The sequence below is a fragment of the Monopterus albus genome, unplaced genomic scaffold, assembly GCF_001952655.1.
Source record: "Monopterus albus unplaced genomic scaffold, M_albus_1.0 scaffold5.1, whole genome shotgun sequence".
NCBI lineage: Eukaryota > Metazoa > Chordata > Actinopteri > Synbranchiformes > Synbranchidae > Monopterus > Monopterus albus.
The window spans coordinates 3,237,323-3,262,076 of record NW_018127885.1 but is presented as its reverse complement, the minus strand read 5'-3'; the positions used below and the strand labels follow the sequence as shown (position 1 = coordinate 3,262,076).

The 24,754-nt window shown below is 42.6% G+C and overlaps 1 protein-coding gene and 1 long non-coding RNA gene across 2 annotated transcripts in view; both read right to left on the bottom strand.

Moving 5' to 3' along the window:
• Nucleotides 1-6,734, bottom strand: part of LOC109967804 (uncharacterized) — a 12,028-nt gene extending 5,294 nt beyond the window's left edge. The window contains exons 1-2 of the long non-coding RNA XR_002275990.1: nucleotides 6,640-6,734; nucleotides 6,365-6,490 (exon numbers count right to left, since the gene is read on the bottom strand). This is a non-coding gene — a long non-coding RNA (uncharacterized LOC109967804). The remainder of the gene's footprint in view (nucleotides 1-6,364; nucleotides 6,491-6,639) is intronic.
• Nucleotides 6,735-7,847: 1,113 nt separating this feature from the next.
• Nucleotides 7,848-24,754, bottom strand: part of otogl (otogelin-like) — a 23,187-nt gene continuing 6,280 nt past the window's right edge. The window contains 47 exon segments of the mRNA XM_020614217.1: nucleotides 7,848-8,503; nucleotides 8,632-8,711; nucleotides 10,293-10,338; nucleotides 10,685-10,804; nucleotides 10,886-10,990; nucleotides 11,166-11,344; nucleotides 11,529-11,592; nucleotides 11,704-11,744; nucleotides 11,880-11,984; nucleotides 12,086-12,187; nucleotides 12,323-12,430; nucleotides 12,532-12,636; nucleotides 12,912-13,124; nucleotides 13,268-13,453; nucleotides 13,552-13,693; nucleotides 14,105-14,322; nucleotides 14,589-14,778; nucleotides 14,869-14,961; nucleotides 15,056-15,079; nucleotides 15,164-15,306; nucleotides 15,423-15,600; nucleotides 15,738-16,642; nucleotides 16,802-16,881; nucleotides 16,961-17,078; nucleotides 17,178-17,456; nucleotides 17,539-17,718; nucleotides 17,847-17,873; nucleotides 18,126-18,282; nucleotides 19,408-19,524; nucleotides 19,724-19,843; nucleotides 19,939-20,085; nucleotides 20,201-20,335; nucleotides 20,939-21,077; nucleotides 21,175-21,282; nucleotides 21,826-21,991; nucleotides 22,201-22,244; nucleotides 22,457-22,531; nucleotides 22,677-22,845; nucleotides 23,071-23,280; nucleotides 23,426-23,550; nucleotides 23,641-23,695; nucleotides 23,698-23,811; nucleotides 23,964-24,090; nucleotides 24,192-24,337; nucleotides 24,425-24,471; nucleotides 24,552-24,714; nucleotides 24,749-24,754. The exon segment at nucleotides 24,749-24,754 is cut by the window's right edge and continues 78 nt beyond it. Of these exon segments, the coding sequence (XP_020469873.1) occupies nucleotides 8,303-8,503; nucleotides 8,632-8,711; nucleotides 10,293-10,338; nucleotides 10,685-10,804; nucleotides 10,886-10,990; nucleotides 11,166-11,344; nucleotides 11,529-11,592; nucleotides 11,704-11,744; nucleotides 11,880-11,984; nucleotides 12,086-12,187; nucleotides 12,323-12,430; nucleotides 12,532-12,636; nucleotides 12,912-13,124; nucleotides 13,268-13,453; nucleotides 13,552-13,693; nucleotides 14,105-14,322; nucleotides 14,589-14,778; nucleotides 14,869-14,961; nucleotides 15,056-15,079; nucleotides 15,164-15,306; nucleotides 15,423-15,600; nucleotides 15,738-16,642; nucleotides 16,802-16,881; nucleotides 16,961-17,078; nucleotides 17,178-17,456; nucleotides 17,539-17,718; nucleotides 17,847-17,873; nucleotides 18,126-18,282; nucleotides 19,408-19,524; nucleotides 19,724-19,843; nucleotides 19,939-20,085; nucleotides 20,201-20,335; nucleotides 20,939-21,077; nucleotides 21,175-21,282; nucleotides 21,826-21,991; nucleotides 22,201-22,244; nucleotides 22,457-22,531; nucleotides 22,677-22,845; nucleotides 23,071-23,280; nucleotides 23,426-23,550; nucleotides 23,641-23,695; nucleotides 23,698-23,811; nucleotides 23,964-24,090; nucleotides 24,192-24,337; nucleotides 24,425-24,471; nucleotides 24,552-24,714; nucleotides 24,749-24,754 (6,602 nt within the window). The 3' untranslated portion in view covers nucleotides 7,848-8,302.

The window sequence follows — 24,754 nt, the reverse complement described above, 5'->3', positions numbered from 1 at the left end:
GCACTACTGCTATGGACCACAAGCGCCTGCAGAGAGTGGTAAAGACTGCGGAGAAGATCACTAGGACTCCACTGCCCTCTCTGCAGAGCATTTACCACCGCAGGGTGCGCAGGAAAGCTGCCTCCATCCTCTAAGATCCAACCCACCCCCAGCACGGACTGTTTGCATCCCTACTGTTCGCCGGAGGTTCAGAAGTGTGAATACAGGACCACTAGACTGAAAAACTCTTTCTTTCCCTCTGCCATCAGACTCCTAAACAGCTGAGGAGCTTATTACCAGGAAATACGTGATGTACTGTTTACATTCTCAGTTTGCACATGGATAATTGCACAATGACTGACTTCTGCACATGCTGCTCTCATGCAGCATACATTTTTTGTTATATTCTTATATATTATATTGCTGCATTTGCTGCTTAAAGTGACTTAGATTTTATGTTACTTTTTCATCTACTTTATATTTCATTTGTATTTTGTGTCATTCATGTGGACGGCAAAGTAAGAATTTCATTGTACAGGGAAATGTGTTTCCTAACTGTGCATATGACAAACACTTTGAATTTTGAATTAGAATACATTTAAAAAAATTTTTTTGCCAGACGTGATATTTTGTCAAGTTAAGTGTTAGAGTAGATAAACTGGGCTTTTTTTCCAAACATAAACGGCACTTTGTATCTTTAAGTGCTATTATAGAGATTATCACTGCCCAGATTTTGATTAAAAACAGCTTATTGTACTTTAGGATTAGGCCTCTGGGTCATCTCGCTCTGCCAAGTTTCAAGAGGGAGTCTCGTGTGAGGTTAGAGTTTAGCTTTTTGTGTTAGAGTTTCTGAATGTTGGGAGGCCTCCCAGCAGGGGAATTTATCCCACTCCTGCAAAGTGTTATGCCATTGATACGGGGATACTTTAGTTTCATATTTACATTGTTGTCGGACATGATTTACGTGGTACCAGCTAGGGGTGCGTTTGGGTTCATGGGATGGAGCCTGGCAGAGACAGGTGACTTGGATGACTAAAAAAAAAGCCTGTGGATGCCAGGTTTGGGTGTATTTGCCATATTGTCTGTGATGACAATGAAAGCAGTGATACTATGAAGCCTGATTGTCAAGTACACAGGTTGACACCATATTGAACGTATTATTACAGAGTTTTACTCTTTAAATTTCTTATAGCAAGATTATACTGTGGGTTGAATGTCTTAATGTTTACAAGCTTTGTATGGAAGGAACTGAGCTCTGCAGGGACAGTACCTCAGTTTATTAAAATGAAAATTGGCCTTTTGCAGTATGTCATGTCTTAGCTTGGCAGCATGAATTAGCCTGTCCTCTTTTCTAACTCCACATATTCCTACACAATCTATACTGCCAGTGTTTTCTAAGATGACATGTAAATTAGAAGTGAGACAGTAGGGAACCAACATGGGAGACAGTTGTAATGTCAACTCAGTGATAGTTGCACTTCTTTTTGAAAGCATTACAGGTTGTGTGTATCTTGCTAAATCAGTGCAGAGTGGCAGTCATTTCTGGGGTTAAGGAAGCCAGGGCTTCTCCACACTACAGAGAATGAGGCCAACTGAGTCGACTCACATCATAAGAGGCTTTTCTCCTTCTCAGTGTGTGAAGTAGTCCGAGCTTTCAAGTTATTGGTAGTTGGGACAGTTGTTGAGTCCCTCTTTGAACCTGTATATTTGCTGGAGAAGTGACTGAGGTAGTCAGGAGATGTGCAGGTACCTAGAGAAATAAGGTAGAGTTGAGGCAAATACAGGCCAGATCATGGACCCCTACTGAGCTGAAGCCATGTGCCATGGTTGTGCAGTTTCCAAAACCAGACAAGGATCCCTCTGGTTTTGTGAATAGGCTGACATGGTATGCTGTTATGATCATACTAAGAGATGCACTATACACCCTTGATGTTTAAATGTTTAAGGGGTAGATTTGGTGAGATAGAGGAAGCTGTGACTATCACAGTTCAAGATGAGGATGCACAGAGTAGACCTGACTAGATAAAGGCGTATAAAACTCAGTTAATGTGTTGTACCCTTAGACTGGGAATAGTGGAGGGACAAGAAGCAGTATACCTCTCACTTCCATTCATCTGTATATAAAGAACATTTCTTGTTCTTGGTGAACACACCTAGTTTCAGGACCATGCTTGTGGTGACTAGATCTTCCCCTCCTCCTCCTCTTTTCTAAATCGACTGCACTGTTCCACGGCACCCTAGTCGAGTATCTGAAAGCACCAGTCAGGAAGAATGAAACCACTGTGAGGGAAAGTGTGTGGGTAGACAGGCTATAATCTTTGATATGTTAGAGAAAAGTATGTTGTTCTTCCTAGTTGAAAAGTTGCTGTTTGCTGTCCCACCAGAGAAGCTGACGATGGGACGCTGGGACCCAGAAGTTGCCGTGTTCAGCTGTGAAAAAGACGAAGACCCTGCTGTACCAGACCCTCAACAATGACGCCTCTTCACAACAAGTTGTTTATCTCTTCAGAGACATCAGGTATCCACTTCTGTCCACTTGATAAAATCTTTGTCTTTGTACTTACGATTGAGTGACTTTTTTGTTTTTGACTCTGATGCCCAACCTTAGGAAACTGAAGCTGGAGAAAACAACCTGGTGACCCAAACGGGACAACGAGGAGGCTGCTACGGACGTCCACACCAACCTCTTGGGTCCTGAGTGTTGAGGCTGACTTGATGAGATCTTGAAGGGGCTATTTCAGCTGAAGCTCGGTCAGCTTTACCCGAGTCCACCTCTGACCTGGGTGAGATGACTGCATTAACTGAACTGTAACCTTTCCTCTGGACTTAAACTTAAAAAAGTGTTTCTTTACTTTGTTTGAATTTTGGAACTTTATCACAGTCATTTTTCCATCATTAAACAGTGGAAGTACTGGGGCAGGCTTAGTGGTTTGATTAATGATTGATTCTCCATATGCATTATTTTGTAAGCCTGTCTTGATAAGTGTAGTTGTGGTGTTTCAAAATTATCACTGCCCAGATTTTAGTAACATTATTTTACTGTAGGGTTACATTTCTGAGTTGTCTCGCTCTGCCAAGTTTCAAGGGGGAGACTCACACTTCAGGTAGGCCTGGGGAGGGAAAGCTTTGCGTTTCGTGTGCTTATTAGATCTTCTGTATGTGGGAGGCCTCCCAGCAGGGGAATATATCTCATCCCTGTAACATATTATCGCTGATGTGGGGATACGTTTAGCAGTTTCTTGGGTAGATGGTCTTGTTAGAGCTCTGTTGCGTGGTAGCTGTGATACCAACCGGGAGTCTGTTATAGGTTCTTGGGAGGGAGGAAGCCTGGCAGAGACAGACGGTTCAGGCTCTAAATAAGCTCTGAGACACTCAAAGTGAGTGTAGTTGCCTTGTTTTCCATGAGGCGATTATGAAAACTCTCCACTCACCCCAAGCGGTCGAGGCAGAAGGCCGCCCACCTTGAGTCGAGGTCTGTCGGAGGTTTCTTCCTCTAAAGGGAGTTTTTCCTCTCTACTGTTGCCAAGTGCTTGCTCAAGGGGGATTTGTTGGAGTTTTCGCTATACTGATGCTGAGATGACTTGTTGTGATTTGGCGCTATACAAATGAATTGAATTGTACGGTCAAGTGTACAGGTTGACACCATGTAGAATTATTTTTTTGTTGCCTGTGCAGAGGCATAGAAACGTAAACTGTCGAAGCATCAGGTATTTCTTAAGCACACTTTGTGTAAGATCTTAATTCATAAAAATTGTAACCGAAATAAATGTATAGTGAAAACTACATGAAGCGAAAGCATGTTTCTGCAGACTGTTTATTGATGGACGGGATCGATGCTGAGGTCAGTGTTTCAGATTCTGGAGTCATAAGTTGTTGTTCGGGGTTCTTTTCAGCACGAAGTACAGTGCACGTTGTTTTGCTTTATAAGCTTGTCTTTTTCTGATAAGTGACCAAACTCCCTTCAAAAATCCAGCAAGTTAACTTTGCTTTTATAAGGACAAACATAACATTCAATATACTGTGTAACTCAAGCTGCGCTAACTTAAATGTAACGTCTTCGGGTTAAGTTGTAGCAGTAATACATAAGTTGGATTTACTGCAGTAAACATCTATAAGTTTAGGCTGCTACTAGCTGTCATTCTACTTTGGCCATGTGTAAGATTGACCTGTATACAAAGTCCCCAAACTCCTTCAAAAATCTGGTAGTGTATGTCTTTGTTAAAAAAAAAACATGCATCATGAGACAAATTTCTTGAATGTTAACTTGGTAATTTTGCCTTGAGTAGAAAGACCTTGTTATTAAATATAATCTTTAACATTGGGTACCTATTGCTTTGTCAGCTGTTTAAGATTTCTTTATAGCCATCATAGACTGATATGTAAATCTTACCTTAATGTTAAAAAAAAAAACAAAAAAAAAAACATGGAGCTACCAGTGTGCAGAGCTTCTGATAGTACCCCCAGGGAGTCATCAATCTTAATAACATGACTCTTGGAGCTTTAAAGTGACCATAAGTTTTCAGTCTCCAGGCATTACAGCTGATGCTATTACAAGTTCTTAAACCAAAAACAATGCAAAATGCTAAAGGCAACAGTTAAAAAGGGAGCACGATGTCATCTTTGATCACACATTAAATACAGTCAAAAGAACAGCAAAAAGACAATTGGTAAATTGAAGATAAGGTCTCCAGTTTTTGGTGAATGCTTCCATCTAATCTTTTGTGTGATTAAAAACAATAGTGGTCATAATATAGTAAGCTATGTTTATTTTTACTGAGGTTTTGTTTTTGTCAATGCATCTTTGGTGCCATCTGTCAAATGCTATTTTCGTGAATTTTCTAATAACATGAGCAGCCAGATGAAGTAGAGATTTGGGCTATGCGAGATTAGAAAAAAGCTTGTGTGCATTACCGATACATAAAGCCAGATACCAGACTGAAACATGGTACCCATTCTGTGCCATTAAAGTTGCCACGTGGTGCATTTATCCAGGTCCTTGGCGCCGGAAACCCAGAAAAGCTTTGTTTTTATATATATTCTACATATACATACAAATACATGTGTATTATAGCCAGAATATACGTTCACTTTGCTATAACAGATTACGGTATGTGATTTATGTCACAGTCACAAATAAAGGAGCTTCAAGGATGTATGTATTAATTTAACTATATCTGACATGCAGAAACTACCAACCACACAAAAGTATAGGCAAAACCGGTGTTAGAGCAATACAGTTAAATGTTAAAAAAAAAAAAAGATGCCATGTTCAATAGTTTTTCATAAAGTAACAGCTGATGAATTAAGCTCCTTGTTAACTTGTGTAATAAACCACAAAGTGGAGAGCAATATGTTTATTTGTCAGACTATTGCTGTTACATGCAGAAATGTCTGACTCCCTAATGCTAGTGTGACTTTTTTTTCAGGGAGTACATGGCTATCAACTAGTTGCTTCAGCTCTACAGTTAATTACTAGCAGAGCTCCACCCAGCTTCCACCCAATCAGGTTACATTTCATCTTGTGAACAACAAAGTGTTAACATCTGTGTTTATGAAGCTCAAAATGTTTATTTTTTTGGTGAAATTGACTTAAATCAATAAATCCAATGATATGTTTATTACTGAGGTCATAGTTACAGGTGGTGTACTGGACTAGATTGCATTCAGAGGTGCAACGCAAAAAGCAGATTGATGACCTTTATGTGAAGATATTTCATAAAACGAAGGAACTGTGGCAATTTACAAATAGCCCTCACTTTTGCTTCGAGGAGATTTTCTGAATCTTTTTTTTTACAATGGGAGTCTATGGGAGAGTGAGGCATCACTCCCTCTGGAATTTGCCATTCAAAAACCGTCCATCCGATTCTTAAATTTTCACTACCGTTTTCATGTATAATTTGTGTGTGGAATGTAAAACAAGCTGACAAATTGTATAAAGGCTGTAGGACAGAGCTAGAGTGTGAGTGATGTCACCCATTCTAGCTCTCCCATTCAAATGAATGGAGAGGCTGAGAAATGTCCAAAATCAAAGACCGTAAAAGATATCATAAAGCTGACAAGATGAATAGCTGAAGATTTGCTGAATTGTTTAAAGGTTGAATGGTTTTCCTAGTTGAAAGTATGCTGAAGCTACAGTATAAAGGCTGAAAGAGGAGGAAGATTTGAAGATTCTCCCATTCATTTGAATGGGAAAAGCAGGAATGTCCTTAAAGCTTAACATTTTCATATTTGACTGTTTTTTTGCCGAAAGTATGCTGGAGTTAAGTGGAGTTAAGAATTCAGAATAATAAAGAATTGGATAACAATAGTCTGGTTGCTGACTTAGCATCCATGCAATGAAATCAGAGTATCCCTGCCATTATCCATCTTTACCTTGCATTCTTACCAGATGGTTACTTGCAGTCCTGCAAATGACTGTGTAGCTGTCTGGATCTTGACTAGAAGGGAAGGACTGAAACAAAACTTCAACCTCAACAGGGTTTGGCTGTTGTTCACAGGTCAGCAAGACCACCTGCGGAAAAGGAAAATAAAGACATGAAAGTTGCCTGTCAACCAAAAATGATCGTTAGTACAAAGTGTCAAATTCTAATGCACTATGTATAGGCTATTGAATGGTGTTACAATGCACTTGAGAAGATGAGCAAGCATGAAATACATTACCTGACATAAACTAGCAAGTAGCCACAGACGCTCTGTTCCAGCCATTGAAAGTGTCATTCCATTTCATGTCACTTTTCTTCAGTCGGTGATCCACCTGGATACATACAATCACTTTCACAGCGATAAACAACGAATCCTGGCTGTGCTGTCAGCTGCTGGTAGGCTTATAGTGTAATTAAACTCAAGACAGCTGTGCGCAAACAACGGTTGTGGAAAGCCCCGAGCTATTTGGGTCGCAGACGCACAACTGAGCATCAAAAAATTAATAGTTTGTAACTTCCCGAATGTCTTGTTGCGACTTCGAAAGTTTTTGAAAGCAAATGACACCTACCTATCCATCTTAAACCATGGGTAAATCCCTACTTTTATTTACTCCATTTTTACACAGAGCACGGACTTTGAATTTAGCGCTCACTCAGTCAGTGAACAATGGCTGTAGCCACAGAGGAGCAAGTCCTTATGTGAAGAAGAAGGCAGTCTTCTTGTGTGTATAGGAGGAGAGAGAGAGGGATGAGTTAAACTCAATTTGCTCTGGTTTTTTGTTGGGATAAGAGCAGTTCACCATGGCAACCACAGCCACAGGGCCACTCCAGAGAGGAGAGGAGAGGTGGGGAGGCTGGAGATGTCAGGCATACTGAGGACAAAAGTGGAGGGATAAGAAATGTGATGGGGTTTATGGGGAACTGAGATGTGCTTAGGGGGTAAAGACATAAGCTTTACACTTCTGCATCAATCAGCTGCTCAGTCACAGCAGACAGGTCTTGTATTTTGTTTTCATGAGTTCATATAACTTCTAAAATAACCATGTGCTCCAAATTGTTCGTGCCATTTCAGTGGTGAGAATGGTTTGGCTTGGAGGCGGGGTGTAGTGGGAGCAGTGGCCCTTGTGGAATGACAAGAATGTCAAAGGAAGAAATGACTGACAAACAGAGCCACCGAGGAGCTGTTTCTGCTATGAACTCCTCCGTGGAGGAGACTCCCACACAGCAATAACCTCTCAGAGGTGAAACACAAACACATGTCAGCAATACGGATGCTGAATCAGGATGAGTATAATAAGAGTTTGGCAAAGAGAAACTGGAAGGATGCGGACACAGCCGGTCTTGCAATAATTTAGACACACAAATCTTTCATTCACTTACTTTACTTTAAAATAAAGAAACTAAAATGAGGACAAAGATCACAACTTTTCTAAAGAAGCAAAACACCTCATAACATTATCTTTTGTACAAAGGCTACCTTAGACAAACCAAAACGCATATACAACAGCAGATATAAAAAAAATGCAGCAACTGCTGTGTCGACATGGTATCAACTGTTAATATACAGCAGGATATGAGGCTGACAGTGTACAATCACTAGAAAGCTGACTGAGTTGGCGCAGCAGTTCATAAAAAACAAAGACTAAGGTGCAGGCAAAACTAGTTTAAAACAATCCCCCTCTTACCTCAGTTGTTTTTGATATCTTTGAATTACAACAATTTGTCATGGTTGGTGTTGCAAAGTGGACAGTACAAAGAAAATGAAACATGGCTGGTTTTCATACTTGTTCATCAGTACTGTAAATATCTGACTTCCCCCACACAATCTACTCTATGTCCTCATCCAGACATTCCCTTCTTCTGATATGTTCTTGTTCATGTTGTTTGTCTGGAGCTTCTCTTTAGCTCCACTGGCAGGAACAATCTAGAGGTTCTTGGAAGTTGTACTCCACGACTGTAGCATTGCGAGAGCAGTAGAGTGTGACGGAACGGGTTTGTAGTCCACTCTCACGGCAGCACTTACAGAACCTGGCATGACTGTTGATGTTAAAGTTGAATATGGTGGCAGATGGGCATTTCCCATCGCAAGAATATACTGTAACCTGTAAGAAGAGAGAGAGAGAATGAAGACAGGATGGGGGGGAACTGTTGTGTTTTAATATTTTTAAAGTGTAGTTTTAGTCAATTCAGCCTCCTCTTTTCAGGCTTGCAGTTCTCTTTTCTCTCTCACCGGTGCATTGCTCCTGCAGTCCTCTTTTCTGATGGTAGTCCGAATGGCCACACGTTTGCATGTCTTACCATCCTCTTTACCTACACACATGTTCATACAGAATTAAGATGGAAACACAGCGTAACACTTATAAATATCTGCAGACACCCTGAGAGCAACAGCACATCACAAAAACGCCATATGGCAGCTTGTAACAGAACAGAATTCATGCAAATGCCACTTTAAACATACACAAAGAAACACACACAAATGCTTTTTGATCACTTTACCACAGAGACCTGTCACTCACACTCCCTAAAAGACTTTCTGAGCGGGTCTCTCTGTTGCCCAGCAGCAGAATCTTGGCTTGATTGACAGGAGGGTGATGATGGGGTATAGCTCTCACAGCAGAGATCTGGCTCTCCTACTGGCTACTGACCTAAACTTAACCGTATTTTTAAGTCAGTCAAAGGTGGTCAAAAGAATTCTGTGTAGGGCTGGAATGGTGCAGATGTTCTCCAACTTCTTAATGGATGATTGGAGATTATTTTGGCTCATGTTAACATTTTCAGTTGATTAAATATAACATTACACATTTTCTCATGAATGTTTCATACTAGAGAATAACAGAAGGTTAAATGTTTGTATTTTTGGGTATTTACCAATGAAAGGAAGAAAATGAAAACACACACAGAAACACAAAAATAGACACAGACACGCAGTCACACATAGCTTGAAAGTGCAAGTGAATGAGTCACTGGGTGTCAGGATGCCAAAGAGTCACTGTAAGTGGGAACAGTGCAAGGTGGTGGTACCTGTGTCACATTTAGTACTACCAGTGGGGGTTACAGGAATAATGGTAAATGGTAAAACACCCACTCCAGAACCTGGGAACATCATCGGGATCACAGCCGTCCGGTTCAGAGAATGTCAGGAAAACATACACAAGGTTACGCTTGGTTCAGAAAAAAAAAAACAGTTTAACATCACACATAAACACACAGAGGGCAGAATTAGTGCAGCTGGCATGCACATGGATTTCACTTTTTTTTGGGTCATTCCAGGCAGCCAGCCAAGGAACTCAGTCATTTGAAGTAGGACAAAGAGCAGCTCAGCAGGGCCCCGGCACCAGATCGCATCCTCATTGGTAAAATGCTCAAAGTGGAGCACCCAAACTGGCCAAACTCCAAGGTCACTGCTAAAGCAAGCAAGCGAGTGAGGCTGCAATGCCGAACCACGGAGAGAGAAAATATCACCACTGCATGTTTATTAAAAGTTCAATCCACACGACTTGAAAATATCTTATTAAACAAACTTTTTGTAAAGTAGACATTAAGAACAGTTCACAGATCGTCACCTCAAAAGTGCAACTTCAGGAAGTTGACTGCAATTATATTTTATCATTCTGTAGAATGTTTTTAATAATTTCTTTCCACCAAATATTCCTTATGTCCAAGCTGTGCTGGTTCTTGAATAGCTCAACAGAAGATCTGGGACAAAGCCAGGCATTGTGGGAAATGTAGTGATAGACAACAACAGGCTTTTTCTCCACCCTCTACAACAGGCCACACATAAACCAAACAGCCAAGAAGCCCATCCACTGCCAGGCAACAAGGCTCTCACCCCTTTGATTGACAGCTCAAAGCATTGCCAGAAACCACATAATAAAGTAGGAGACTCACAGGTTTTGCAGCAACCGTCCACGAAGCTCTGAACGACACCACCATTCTGCACGAAGAGATCAGGAAGAGAAAATAAAATGAATGGGAAACAATTCAAAAGACAACAAACAGTCCAAACTAACATTTTCTATTGTTAATAAAACTTACATTTGTCTTTGGAGTGTATATTGTATAAACTAAGAACAGCCAGTTAAACATAGAAGCTTTAAACTAAATTAAACATGCTGGCCATCTATGGCATAGAATTTTGATTTCATCAAATATAACTGGGTATTTGAACCACAGTTTATTCTAACTGATCTGTGCATCCACAGAATGCAGACAAAAGAACAACACATATCACTGTAATTATTAGGTTTATAAATGTATGCAATAAATGGCTGCAGCTTAACCTGAATACACTCTGTGTCATTAAACGGCGGGCAAACCACCCCAGAAGCAAGTATCACTGCTCCCACTGGTGTTTCCATACAGTCGTAACGTGTGCAGTTCTCCACCCAGGAACTCCCTGCCTGAATGCAAAATCAAAATTAGTGCTGCTTTAAAAAGGGACCGTTGAGCGCTTGTCAATGTGGATGTGTTTTTTTTCTTACAGTGAAAAGCTCTGTTGTCCCGTTTTCATTGGTGAAAATACAGGACACATTTCTACAAGAGCCGCAGCACACCTGAGAGTCAGTGGATGGTACATACACCTGGTGCTAAAGGGATGAAGTAAACACAGGAGTGAAGAAAGAGTATACACTACAGAAAAGAATATAAGTGGATGAGATGTTACATAAAAACTACAGTTGAAAAGATCAAATTACCAAAATGCTTCTCACAATAACTACATATGTAATCCATTAAAATATATTAAATATATTGGATGCATACTGGTCCACATTTCTGGGAGCAGTTGACAGAGGTGATTTCCATGGCATAGAAGCCCGAGATTGGATCTCTCTGATGCAGACAGTGGACGGTGTAACACAGCTCCCTCTCAAAGTACTGAACCAGAGACTGGCCTGGGCTCAGCACCGTCACCCCTTGGAAAAGACACACCTCTGCCTTCTCTTCACACAAACAAAAACAGGGTAAATAAACATACTGTAGGTGACAAGTTTTTTCATGGTAAATATGTCAGTGTCCAGGAGCTTGGAAACGAAGGAGTATGAAGCAGCTGATAAATGATATCTGTTGTAACACTAGTGTCATCAGGTGTGTGTCTGTGTAGTTTCATGCATGGATTATACATACGGCATATATGCTGAGGACAGCCACAGGTGGTGCTGCTGTCTGGAACCTCGACCGGCGTCTCCCCCTGTGAGAAAATAGGGTGCTGACCTTGACTGAGTGTGTTCACTTTGTCTTTCTTCTAGCAAAGACCTGATTAGACAGAGATTTCTTCTTATGCAGCTTTTTACTGACTTACCACCTGACAGATGGGGAGAGAGCTGTCCTCACACTGGCATTCTGGGAGTGACAAAGAGACAGTTAAAGACAGAGTTATGTGACAAGCATTCTGAGATTATTCCATTATTCCTCAACTCAACGCAGCAGTGAATTGACACCTGTAACAACATTATATGTCTATATGTGTGTATTTACCACAGCGGTGCTGTGGGCAGCACTGCCCAGGGACAGTAGCTTGAACCAAAGAGAGACCAGGTGCACAGCTCACAGATGAGTCGGGACATAGGTTGACATCACACACTATAACACATGGGTGAAAGCATAAAAATGACTTTGAAGGGATAGGTTGCAACACACACGCACACACACACACACACACACACACACAATCATACACTTACCACAGTGGTACCTTGGACAGCAGCTGTTGGTGGTGTTTAGATCCACAGCCAGAATTTCTCCATGAGAGCAAGTTGGAATTGGCTCAATACATGATTCACACACTACTCAAACAAAAACACAAAACACAAATTGCTGTGGTTGATGGAAGAGTCCAATAAGGAGCCACGGTAGATGGCCAACCTCATACCAAGGCCTTCCAGTTTTACACACACCTATCAATCCCAATTCAAACTCACCACATAGGTAAGAGTAGCAGCAAGATTTCTGCCCTCTGACCTCCACTAGGAACTGATCTTCCCTGCAGTCAGGGGCAGAGACAGGAGGGCATGCCATGGGGTCACACTCTAAGGAAGACCAAGTGTTTAGTGAAAGTAAACGTTAACAAAAGTTTACAAAATATCAGAAATTTGCTACAACGATCTGGAAAACTGAAGCTTGTTCTTACCACATCGATACTCTGGGCAGCAGGACAGGGCGCTGTAACCAATCACTAGCCTGTTCCCATTATCACAAGGTGGAGCTTCACTGTCACAGATAGTCATGTTGCACTCTGAGCAATATTGAAGGAGAAAAAAGACAGGGGCAGGAAAGATCAATTCATGGCTCTTGTGTTTAATGAAATAAACATTTTTCAGTCTCTGAAATAAGAAGGGAAATGACAGAACTGGTGAACCATTATCAACAATGTAATATACTGTAAAGGCCTTTACCTTACATACTGAAGAAGAAAAACTGATTAAACCCTCACCCCTGAATTGTAGTCTCCACAAGTTCATATTAGGACCAAATGGTTTGATTGCCATAGATGTTAATTGTTGAACTCACCACAGATTTTCTTAGGGCAGCAGGCTCCTTCTTCCAACACATCTAGAACATACTCTCCCTCCCTCTCACACAGTGGCGTTACAACAGAGTTACACTCTGGCTCCACAGCCACCACAGAGCCATTCTCCATACATTTGTAGAGACAGCAGCTGCGACCAGAGCCATTCCACACCTCACCTGGGGCCCGAGGGTTACCCTCATTATCTGTACATACTGGATACACACACCAAGTAAATACACTGATGATACAGTTACATGTGAGGGTAGGAGCAATATCAAGCACAGTCCCAAACTTATTCAGACACCTTGACAGTGCACTGCTCAGCACAAAGGCATGTAATTACTCTTTCACTCACCACAGCGATCCTCAGTAACACAATAAGGGGAATCGGCGCGGTGAAGGATGGTACCACTGCGACACACACACTCCTCTCTGATGAAGGAGCAGGTGGTCTCCTCATAGTACTCCCTGTTTAGGCAGGTGCGGCTGGTGCAGGTGCTCACACACGGCTGATACTCCTTACCAGGGGGACATCGCAATGCTACAGGATGACAAGTACTTAGCATTGCATGAAGAAATGAGAAACACAAATGAGTACATCTCTGTGTGTGTGTCATTTCTTTGCCTGTGTCCCCTTACGGCAGAAGTTGTGTCGTCTCCAGCTGATGCAGACTTGATGTGTGTAGCAGACTGCCACGTACGCCGCCAGAAAGTCACACTGGTGGTCTTTGTAGTGTAGGTCCCCTGCCCACATGATGTCACAGAACTGCTCTGGAGGCACCTGCAAACACACAAACAGGCCAAAGTAATGTTGGGCTTCAAATCATGATCATTTGGATTGATTAACCTGCAGTGTTTTTAAAATCACACAATTAATGGTTTAAAAATAAAATGTCACATTTTCATGGTGACAAGTAGTTGCATTTGACAAACTGTTCCAAAGATATTCACTGGACCAGTTAGGGTTAAGAGCCATGCTCTAGGACAACACAGTGGCTTTTTCACTTGCCCCACACAGATTTAATCCTGCCAGTTTGGGGATTTAACCAGTGACATTCTGATAACAAGCTCACTTCTATAACCTTTAGGCCTCCAGCAGCTGACTTGCCTTTTTAATACTGAAGACATGGCCAAGTATGTAACACATACTCTATGATGACACTTGTAAATGCTGTGTGAACACTATAGCTACCTTGCCGTGGCATGGCGTGAAGGCTCTCTGGCGAAGCATGGAGAGACAGGTAGAGCAATCTCCAGTGGTGCAGTTGTCACCGACCCTGCGTGTGTGTTCAGCTTCGTCGGTAGTGTGCACTCTCCACGCCTGCAGGAACAGCATCATGTCTCCCACCTCTTGGATGACTGTGCCATTGGGCAACTTCAGGTCATCCTCTGGGTTCCCATCACAACAACCTGACATAAAAGGCAGAGAGATGTTTGATATACAGTAGGTGTGTATATGAGTTATACTATTACATTGTCAGTGAGATAATGTGTGTGTGTGACACTGCCTAATTAAACCAAATGACTCTCAACATTTCAAACTGTCATATCCCTTAATGACTAAAGTCAAAGTGATGCTGCTGTTCTCACATCAAGCCTTTAGGTGCTGAGAACTGGCACTTAGATAAATGAGGCTGATGCTGATGTGGTCAAAGCTGGAATGTGTGTGGACTCACCACAAAGGCCATGAGTAGGAACAGATGCGTTATAAGGAGCATTGTACTGCAACACCATGATGCCAGTGCTGTGATACCATTGTATGCTAACCCCACCAGGTGTATGGATCAGGTACATGCTGCCTGTGTCTTCCACATACAGAGAGTGACGGGAGAACGGCAGTCTGGCAGGTCTGTAATTTACTGTCACCTAGAGACAGATTGACACACAGGTGCTCAGGAAACACATTATTTGCATAGGATATCTTGAATTGTTGGCAGAAAATTACAAGAGGGTTACCTTGCGATCCAGTCGACTGATAATGATTCTGTGGGAGGAGGTAGTAATGTTCAGCTTCTTAAAACACAGACCAGATGTTCCACCTGAAGGACTCTGTAGGGAAGTGAAATTAGAGAATGTAATAATAAAATATTAATGAATTAAAATTTTTTGCTCCTGTAGGGAATAATGAAAAAACTGTACTTACAGGTCGTCTGATGGAGTTCACACTCTACAAAGAAAACAACAAATTTTACTAAAAATTAGTTCTCAAATGTCTCATGATACAGTTCATTTTGTATTCTTTTTATGTTACCTGGCTGGTTGGACATTTCTCCACAGTGCCAATAATAGTCTCTCCGGGCAGGTTAACCAGGATGTAGGAGCCCTTATCATACAAAGCTACATTATTGCCATCAAATGTGATCACACGCAGATCTGACATCACAGTGCAGCGACCTGGTAAAAACCAATTATATCAATTAAATCAGGCACGGTTCAGAGCTAACTAGGTTTGCCTATTTACTGGGTCAAGAGGAAAGTCTGATGTTTAACATGCAGCAAACTAAACCTACAGGGGCACTGCCACTGTGGACAGCAGGGGTCTGTGTTGATGAGGATGGGCAGGCCCAGCAGACTACACTGGGGCTGGGTAGTGTTGTAGCGACAGTGAAGAGAGGAGTTGTGAAGCAGCAGCTCTCCATTGAAACAAATGAGTTCTGCACACACATCAACACGATAGGAGTACGGGGGCTGTGGAGACAAATAAACTACAGTAAATACACTGCAGCATTTTTGCACCAGTAAATAATAATATTTGCATTTGTGTACATATTTTTCCGTTCTCTATATCCACTGATTATTACTGCCCACGCAACAGCAATACTTACTGTGCAGGGAGTAGTGGGGATAAGGAATGGAGGTGTGGCTGTGACTTTTTCTGTTATCGGAGGGGTAATTGTGATTATTTCTGTGGTTGCAGGCTCAGTAGTGGGCTCAGTGGTTGTAGGAGGTGGTGATGTGGTTGTCACGGCCACTGTTGAGATCTCTGTTGGAGTGGTTGTCTCTGTGGTGATGGTGGTTTCTGCTGGTGTAGGTTGAGGAGTGGTTGTGGTTTCAGGGACAGACGTGGTGAAGGTGGGGGCAGTTGTGAAGACTGTGGTTGGTGGAGGCTGTGTGGTTGGGGAGGTTAGAGGAGGTTGGGTGGAAGTTATGGGGGATGTCAGTGCTGGTGTTGATGGTGTGGTGGCAGTGGTGGAGGTAGGAGTGGAGGGCGAGGTGGTGGAAGGAAGAGTAGTAGGGAATGGAGGAGAAGTCGAGGAGACAGTGGAGGGCATGGAGGTGGGCACTGCTGTAGTGACTCCTGTGGTTACTGTTGTTTGGGTGGGGGTCATGTAAATCGTGCTGAGAGTGGTTGTCTCCAGTGGTGTTGATGGCGTGAGAGTGGTGGAAACAACAGAGGTGGGAGGAGCAGGAGAAGATGTGGATGGAGATGAGGTAGGCAGAGTGGTGACACGCTCAGTGGTTGATGTTGTACTGGGAGTAGTAGTGGTGATAGTGGTGGTTGTAGGCGTGGCAGTAGTAGAGGAGGTAGTTGTTGCCCTGGTGGTGATAGGAGTGGTTGTGCTGCTGGTGGTGGTGGTAGTGGTAGCGGTAATAATGGTGGTGGTAGTGGTCGTGGTGGTAGTAGTAGTAGCTGTAGTGGTTGTAGTTGAAGTTGTTGGCAATGCTGTAGTAGTTCTGTTGGATAGAGTCACATATGCAAAGGGTGTCGGAGTCAGGGGAAGGGACACACCTAGAAAAAAAATTAAGATTTCAAGAACATAGCAACTTAATGAAATTGATAAAAGAATGCCAAGACTTACAACTCTAAATCAATGTCTTGTATGAGAAAATTATTACATTTTTATGGCATTTTCAAGACAAAACACTCATCCCTCATCCTTGTACTCACAGTCCTCTATGTAGACACATCTTCTAGTCACTTCATCAAGGACCATGTTCTTGGGACAGCGTGGTAAGCAGCCCTCCACACTGCAACATACACGAACTATTTCAGCACTTCAGCTAAGCCTAGATTATGTTGGTGCTTTTAATGAGTCAAATCTCTTACGGAGGCAGGAACTGGCAACGTGTGGCATCTGGGTCACTGCACGTGTGGATACAGGGGCTGGAACAGGCCTGGTAGCGCCACTCGCACATCATTCGGAAGGGTATCACAAAACTGCTCTCTGCAAGAGGAGAGGAAAAACACCTGACTAGTTAGCATGTGTATGCATGTGCATTCACTGTCTATGCCTATTGGGTAGAAACACTAATGTGTTTCTGACCCTCCAGTGTGAAGCTGCTGCTGGATTTGAAGCCCTCTGAGGTGTCGTATCTCTGGGCTTGTGCAGTGGTGCGTGTCAGTGTCAGAAAGGTTCCAGGTTGGCTGACAAGCTCGAAAGAGATGTGACCTGGCAGAAACAGCCCCTGGTGCTGGATAAAGGTTGCTCTGCGACTAAACTCTGGTCCTCGACTCCAGTGTTCCAACTGAAGACGGCTGAGTCGTGATACAACAAGGAAATAGTTTGGTCTTTCTGCAGACTCCAGTGACACCACAGGAACACCTATGAAAATAAGCAAATAGGGGTTAATTTATCCCAAAGTGAAAGAACAGTAGTGTATAATTGTGCAAATGCTGATGCTCACGTGATGTCCTGTCCTTCTGCAGGCCTGCTGTGATCATGAAGTTGAAAAGGAGGCCTGGGGCAGGCAACTGCCCTGGTCTCTCTCTTACCAGAGGAAACACAGAGCTGCTGGTGCGATTCACTCCAAACATGGTGTCATTATAGACAGCACTCACCAAGGAAAATGGGCCATCACCTAGCTCTGTGGGGAAGTGAGAAAGCGTCACAGAAAATGAGTGTGGTGACAACGTAACAGGGAATCAAGAGTGTTTGGAAATGACAACAGACAAAATAGCTTTGAGAAAATGACTAACCCACACTCATGCATACCTTGATTATAGTATTCACAATCATAGGCTGAAAGAGAGTAAGACAGTTCAGAAGTTATATGGCATTTCAACAGCACAGAGGTAATTACAAGACAAGATATTGTAACAGAAGTAATATATAAGTGAAATGAAAAATAGCACCATGATGGCTGATCCAAAGAGGGACTAGTGAAAGTGGGTCACAAAGTTAAGGCAGTCACATTACTGACCAACACTGAGTAGACCAGCACACTATGCGCATGTGTCTGTGCAGCATGTGTCTGTGCATGTGTGTACTCACGACAAACAGAGGGTGATCTCCAATGTACTGTGACCCCTTGTTGACAGCATTTGTGTGCGTACGCGGCGATGGATGTACACAGACACTCACAGTCTCCCCCACGGTTACAATTACAAGTGTCTGTCAGGCAGTTCCTATAGAACCAGGACACATCTACCTGGAGGGTGTACATAGCATGCATACATGGTCACACACATATCAACATACAGTATATATACTGTATATGTACAAACAAACAAAACAATCATAAAGTGAACCAGGCCAAATCTGACTGAGGGAAGGTGGGGCGGGACTTGTTTAAGGGATGAGTGGTGAATCAATAATTCAGGAGTGATGAGCTATCAGGACAAAGGAATGTAGTGGTAGAGGGGATCAAATGAGCCATGTGACAGACAGACAAAATGCAGCAATGAATTGGTCAGTCCAAAAGCAAGGTTAACTGGACCTGACTTGACACTGGCACCAGTAATGCACATATACAGCACACCTTTTCCAAGCAAAACTATAATCTCTGTTATTCAAATATGACCTGGATGTGTCCTTTAACCATAGACCAAAGAAATAAACTCTGCCTGAATAAGAGCAGTCACAGTGCACCTGCCTCTTTGCCTGCTTAGAGTGACAAGTCAAATTCAAGGAAATGTTTTCCTCTCTGCACTATAGACAGATTTACAGTTATGCCAAATAACACACACATGCACAGCTTATAAGCCATGTAAGGGTCATGAAGGGAAAGTGATCAAAGTACTCTCAAACAACAGAAGACTTAACAGTCTGAACAATACACACCCAACAATGAAATTCTCTAAAAAACATTAGATGCATCACAATGAACTGTTGAACAGAAATATAAAAGGATTATTTCTTGCATGTCCATTATGTTAACATCTATACTGAAACTGTTATTTGTGTGTTATTAAGTCAACTAAGTGAACTGTGTGCTCCCATATTATTTTTGTCTTCATCTTTTATGGTGGTTTGTCCCAAAAGCTGTTTCTGTGCATGTAGACGTGGCTCCATCTGCTGGCCACATAGAGAAATACCATGCTGTTATCACACACTGAGCTGTGTGTCTGTGAATGTGTGCAGCCTTGCATTTGGTGTGGCATTTGCCGTTGATCTCTGAGGAACAGTGTACTGGGATCAGTTAAGGGTCTTTCCCATAACCCCTTACCAACCTTCACTCTCCTGTTGCAGGCATGACAACCTTTCTACAGCTCCATTCACTCTGTATGGACATTTGTGTGTGTGTGTGGGCGTGCATTAGCTAAATGGCACTCACCACGTTGTGACAGGGTGCAAAGACATCGCTGTAGAGCAGAGCACACTCCCTTTTGGCGTATGGCTGTCTTCCTAAGTCCCTTTCACACGGTCGCTCAACCACATAGTCACTTTCACACTAAAACACACACACACAGAAGGTGATCAAGTGTCTGATTACTCTTAAATATCACAAGTGACTCAAGGGAGACAAGCACACATAAATTACAAGAGCAACAGAGGAGCTAGAGAGGAGTGAAAGATTAAGTGAGTGGGAGACAGACAAAGACAGGAAAGAGGATGAAGGAAGACTCAATAGAGGAGGAACTGACTCATACCTGTCCCAGCGCCCAGCTATCTCCAAAGGTCTGTGCATTATTGACTTCCATGTGACTGGAGGTGGTCATATCATTCACTGTCACACCGTCAAAATTTCCACATAGCCCACCAAGAATGCCCTGAAGGAAAACAGAAAACTTTTCAGATTTCTTTCATAATAGCAGTCTGTGTTAGAGAACAGCCATAACCAAAATGTACCAATCCTGGTCCAGACCTTCCACTGAGGTCCAGCTCTGATGTGTACAGTTGTCTTGCGGTCCCAGAGGATGGTCAGGTCCTGACTGGGAAAATGGACCACAGTGTAGTAGCCTGCTTTCCACAGCTCAAACTCTGACCCTCGACCCACAACAGTAGACGGGCTCTGAGACATCACAAACCAAGGCTAGATTTTCAAACTGATTATTTTTCAGAAGAAAAGAGACCCAGGTACATAGCTTTATTGTCACAGAGTGTGACTGTGTGTGTATAGTCCGTACAGGGTTACCAGAGTTGTCGGTGAAGTAGATTTTGGTAAGTCCCACATGAATCACCAGTATTTTCATGCACACAATGCCGCTCTCATAGCAGTCCTTGTTTTGTGCAACAATAGACACCTCGGTTTCTCCTGCACTCTGATCAGAGAAGAAGACAAATTAACTTCTTTAACTTATTTCCTATAAACACAACACAATGTTTTTGCTTGTTTACTCACAGCAGCCAGAAATGTAATACCTGAATACCACATGGCTGATGCAAACTTAAACTTTGATAGTACCTAATCAGAGAGCACTGTCATTCTGAATAAATAAGAGATGATAAGATCAGGAAACAACTCCGGGTTATTAAGACTCAGGTCTGACCTGCTTCCCCATTTTTTCAGCTCAGTACAGTGGCATGGCACTCTGTTGGGTCTGAATTGGAGCATCTATTCTGCTAATTCTAATTCTATATCCCTGGGAGCACAGGAGCTCTGGGGTTTGAAGTGAACACTGGTCCCTTTGTGTCGCTACGACCTTGCACGTCAGCTAGCGTTACCATGATCCTAACCCACCAGCGGACACACATACACACTTCAGTCTTCTTTAATTAAAAACCATTTTCCCTTCCAAGATTAGAAACAATCTCAGATCCAAATCACTCTTGGAAATATGGAGGATGCTCCTTTTTTGCATTTGAGCACAGAACTCACAAACAATTCACAGTATAAAGACCAACATGCACAGACTTCTACTCACTTTAAGCAGATAGACTTGACAGTCCGAATGGTAGTCATACTCCAGGCCGTCAAAGGTGTGGTAGTGTCTGTCACTGTAGACAGTACACACAGCTGGACATGGTGAGTAGCTGCAGTTAAAATAGCCATGGTGACACACACTGAGGAAATGTAAAAAAGAAAAAGATTGTATCACTGCTCAGTCTGATGTTTCTCTATCTATGGGAAACAAAAGGGGTGTACACTAAACATATATACCATTTGTAACATGGAGTCTCTACAGTTTGCCCAGGCAGGTATTCGAGGCCCAGCCAGGCACAGGGACAGTTTTCTGGATAGTAACACTCCCCATGGTGCAGCACCAGCCTTGATAGATAAAACATAACTCATGTAGAGACAGGACAAATCATGCAAACCAGCATATTGTAGTACGAACATTTCCGTTATCTAAGTAATGCCAATATCTAACCTTAAGTGTGGATTTTGAATACAATTGATATTTTTAGATGTAGAGTCTAAATAAAAAGGCGCTGTGTTGTCAAGTTGCCTTTGAAAAAAGCTTTTAATTGTCAACTGACAAATGCATATAAAGGTTTACATGCCCTGAATATGTTGACTTAAAAAAAGTTAAGACCTGTAATTCTTTTGCCCATTAATTACTAATACTCTAGCTTCCATGCAGCCACTGGTTTTAGCTGCTTTAAATATGGTGTAAAGATTCTCTTACAGAGACTTGATTTTGCATGAGACACAATAGCTAATCCAGGACAATGAACATTGTGCTTTCTTAATTTGTTGCCTTTTTGCTAAGTAACCTTAAATCTTTAAATGAAAAAAAGAGGCTGCAAGTAGGGGCAGACAAAGAAATGATCACTGTAATGAAACACTGATCTCAGTCATTTGTTTTACCCGGGAGGGCAGACACAGCCAGGGATGCATGGTGTGTTGGGAGGGCAGGTGAGGTTCAACATCAAGTTACGGCAGGTTTGTGCACAGGCCACGCCTCCTCTCTGCTCGGTGCAGCTGTGGTACACTTTCCCTTCTGGACACTCACCGACCTCGATGCTCTCAGGCTCTACAATGCACACACACACTCACACATATACTCAAAAGAATCAAAGCCACAGTCGCCTTAAACGTCAACATCAATTCATGAGAAACAAGCTACAGCTACAGACGTAAGACTTTTGACCGCAGCAATTGGAATGTAGCTTGAAATGACACTTTGTGTGGGAATGACCAAGAGCAGGAAGTGAAGGGGAGGAGGGAGTGTGGACAGGTTACCTTTTTCCTCTGGCACACACTCCATCTTCCCATTTCTGCACAGGCTGAAGTTGGAGCCAGAAGGGAGAGAAAAGGGAGTGAGTGTTAGGAAAAGAACATAATGTTATCAAACACAAGGTTCATGACAATCACTCAGGCTTTTGTTGCTTTTTCAGATGTGTTAGAGAGTGTGTGTAAGGCTGTTACAGTGTGAGGAGTTCGTAGAGCAGCCAAAGTTGATGTTTCACTTTTTAGTGCAACGCCAGCTGTGACTCACCAGGGGCCAGAGGCGCTGAAGGTCACCCCCCCTGGTTGTGACACACCACCCATAAAATAACAGTGACACTGCGACCTGAAGAGAAACTCATCACATTATTTTAATTACATTAACCGATGATGACACTTTGTGTGTTGGTGTGTTTACCTATGTACTGTATGTGTGTATATTTTCTGCCAAACGGCAACTGATGACCATCATATGAAGTGTGAAGTCTTACAGCTGCACACAGCGCTGGCGCACATCATCATAGTAACTGCCATGTGGACAGCCACATCCCTCGGCGCAGTCATCAGGGTCACAAGTCTCTTTACTAGACAGTGCACGACAGGACTGCCCACAGGATGACACACAAGAGTTGTACAGCATACCACCAAGACACACCACTCCTGTATACACACAAATACACAAACTATATTTTTACTTTATGTGTAGTGCCACATCAAGGACAACTTTCCATCATCATTTCATGGACAATAAAGTTTTTTTAAATTCTGAAACAAACACAGATACATATAATCTCAATGCAAACATATAATCTGTGACTATTTGGGGTAATACATTTTAAATGTAAAACAGTATAAATAAAGGCAATCCAGACATTAAACACTTACCACATCCAGAGACATGTGATCGAAAATCAATGACGGCTGCATGTTTGGAGCAGAGGTAAGCATAGTGAGCCAGCGCTGTGCACAAACAGCTGCTCCCACAGCGGCAGGCCTGGTAGCGGCACTGCTGTAGGTAGATATTTGGACTGATGTAGCCATGACACGGAGCAAACACACTCCCCAAAAGCACCTCACACTGGGATGCATAGAATACTAGAGCATACAAAAACACAGAAACACAAGGCCTATCGCTGTATCCTCGCCATACTTTACCCTGTCAATATTCCCAATACTGAATTGAAATAAAAGTCACAGGTACAGCCAAAAAAATAGAATTAAAACATGAAACTATTATTACCATTGTGCTGGTTCATCTCACATGGGTCTATGATTGGAAGGTTTACCGGAGCTACACAAGCAGATGACACCTTCCAAGCATTGGCATGAAGCTGGGGAGTGCCCTCTATCATACCTGCTGGAGACCTGCACACACACAAACACACACACACTCAGACACAGTCTGGTAAAGTGATGTTTTCGACACTGATCTATAAATGGGATGTACTTGCTCACAGGAAGTCATCTCGTAGATTTCCATTGAAAGTGCCACAAAGGCCAAGCGTCTGTCCACGCTGTTCAGGTACAGATAGCCCCGCCCGCCTCGACCGTCATAATGCAGCTTCAGACCAATCCCTGCCTTCAGTTGTGTAAACACAGAGGTCAGCTTCTGCACATCCACTGCATCTATATGAGATGAACAACAAAACCCATGAAGGTTGTGTGTGTAATACTTATTTTGACTTAAAAGTACAAAGAGGAATTTTTCAGTGTGATCCGCCTCCACTCGATACATTGTATAAACCTGTGGTGTATCACAGGGTATATGTGATTTCTACCATCGACATAGGGCAGGACGGGCACTGGGTTGACACCAATTATCACCTCCCCATCTCTGGTCAAAGTGATCTGATGACTCACATCTTCATCCAATACCACTGTCACTGACTGAATACACACCTGCTGCTGCAGACACACATACCAGACAGGAGGGCTGGTTACACCTTTGTAGAGCAGATACTGCAGAGTTGGTGCATGTACAGTATGTAAATCATCATGCGCTATACCTCTGCACAGGTAGTATACTGTAGTGTGATGGTGAACCTGCTGCCACTGCGGCTCTTTGCCAGGACGTACTGACATGCTCCTGGCTGGAGATACATCCTACCATCAAATGTTGTAACAAACACATCCCCTACGACCGAACACTCCGCTAAGGAAAGAAAGTACAGGTAAATTAATAAATCTGAATTCACTGCTTCATCTTTAATTTCTAAACGGTCTTAAAGGACATTCCCACCTGTGCAGTTGTTTTCAGTGCAGTTCCACACTCCTCCTACGCACACGCTACAGAAAGGGCAATACAGGAAGTTATCAGAACACTGGCCGGGCTATACACTCATTAGGCAATACAGGTCCACACTCACCAAACACTGCAGCCCTGTTGAAGCACATGTCCTTGTACATATGATGTTCCATGGTAAACACACGGACACTGAGAAACAGCAATACATGTTCCATTCTGTAGGATAAGACCTGTGGGAAAGAGGATTGGAAAACATGAGGTCAATCAACAGAATGTAGTTAAATAAAACAAGTGTTGATCATTTTTCTTTCAGTACCATCAGGA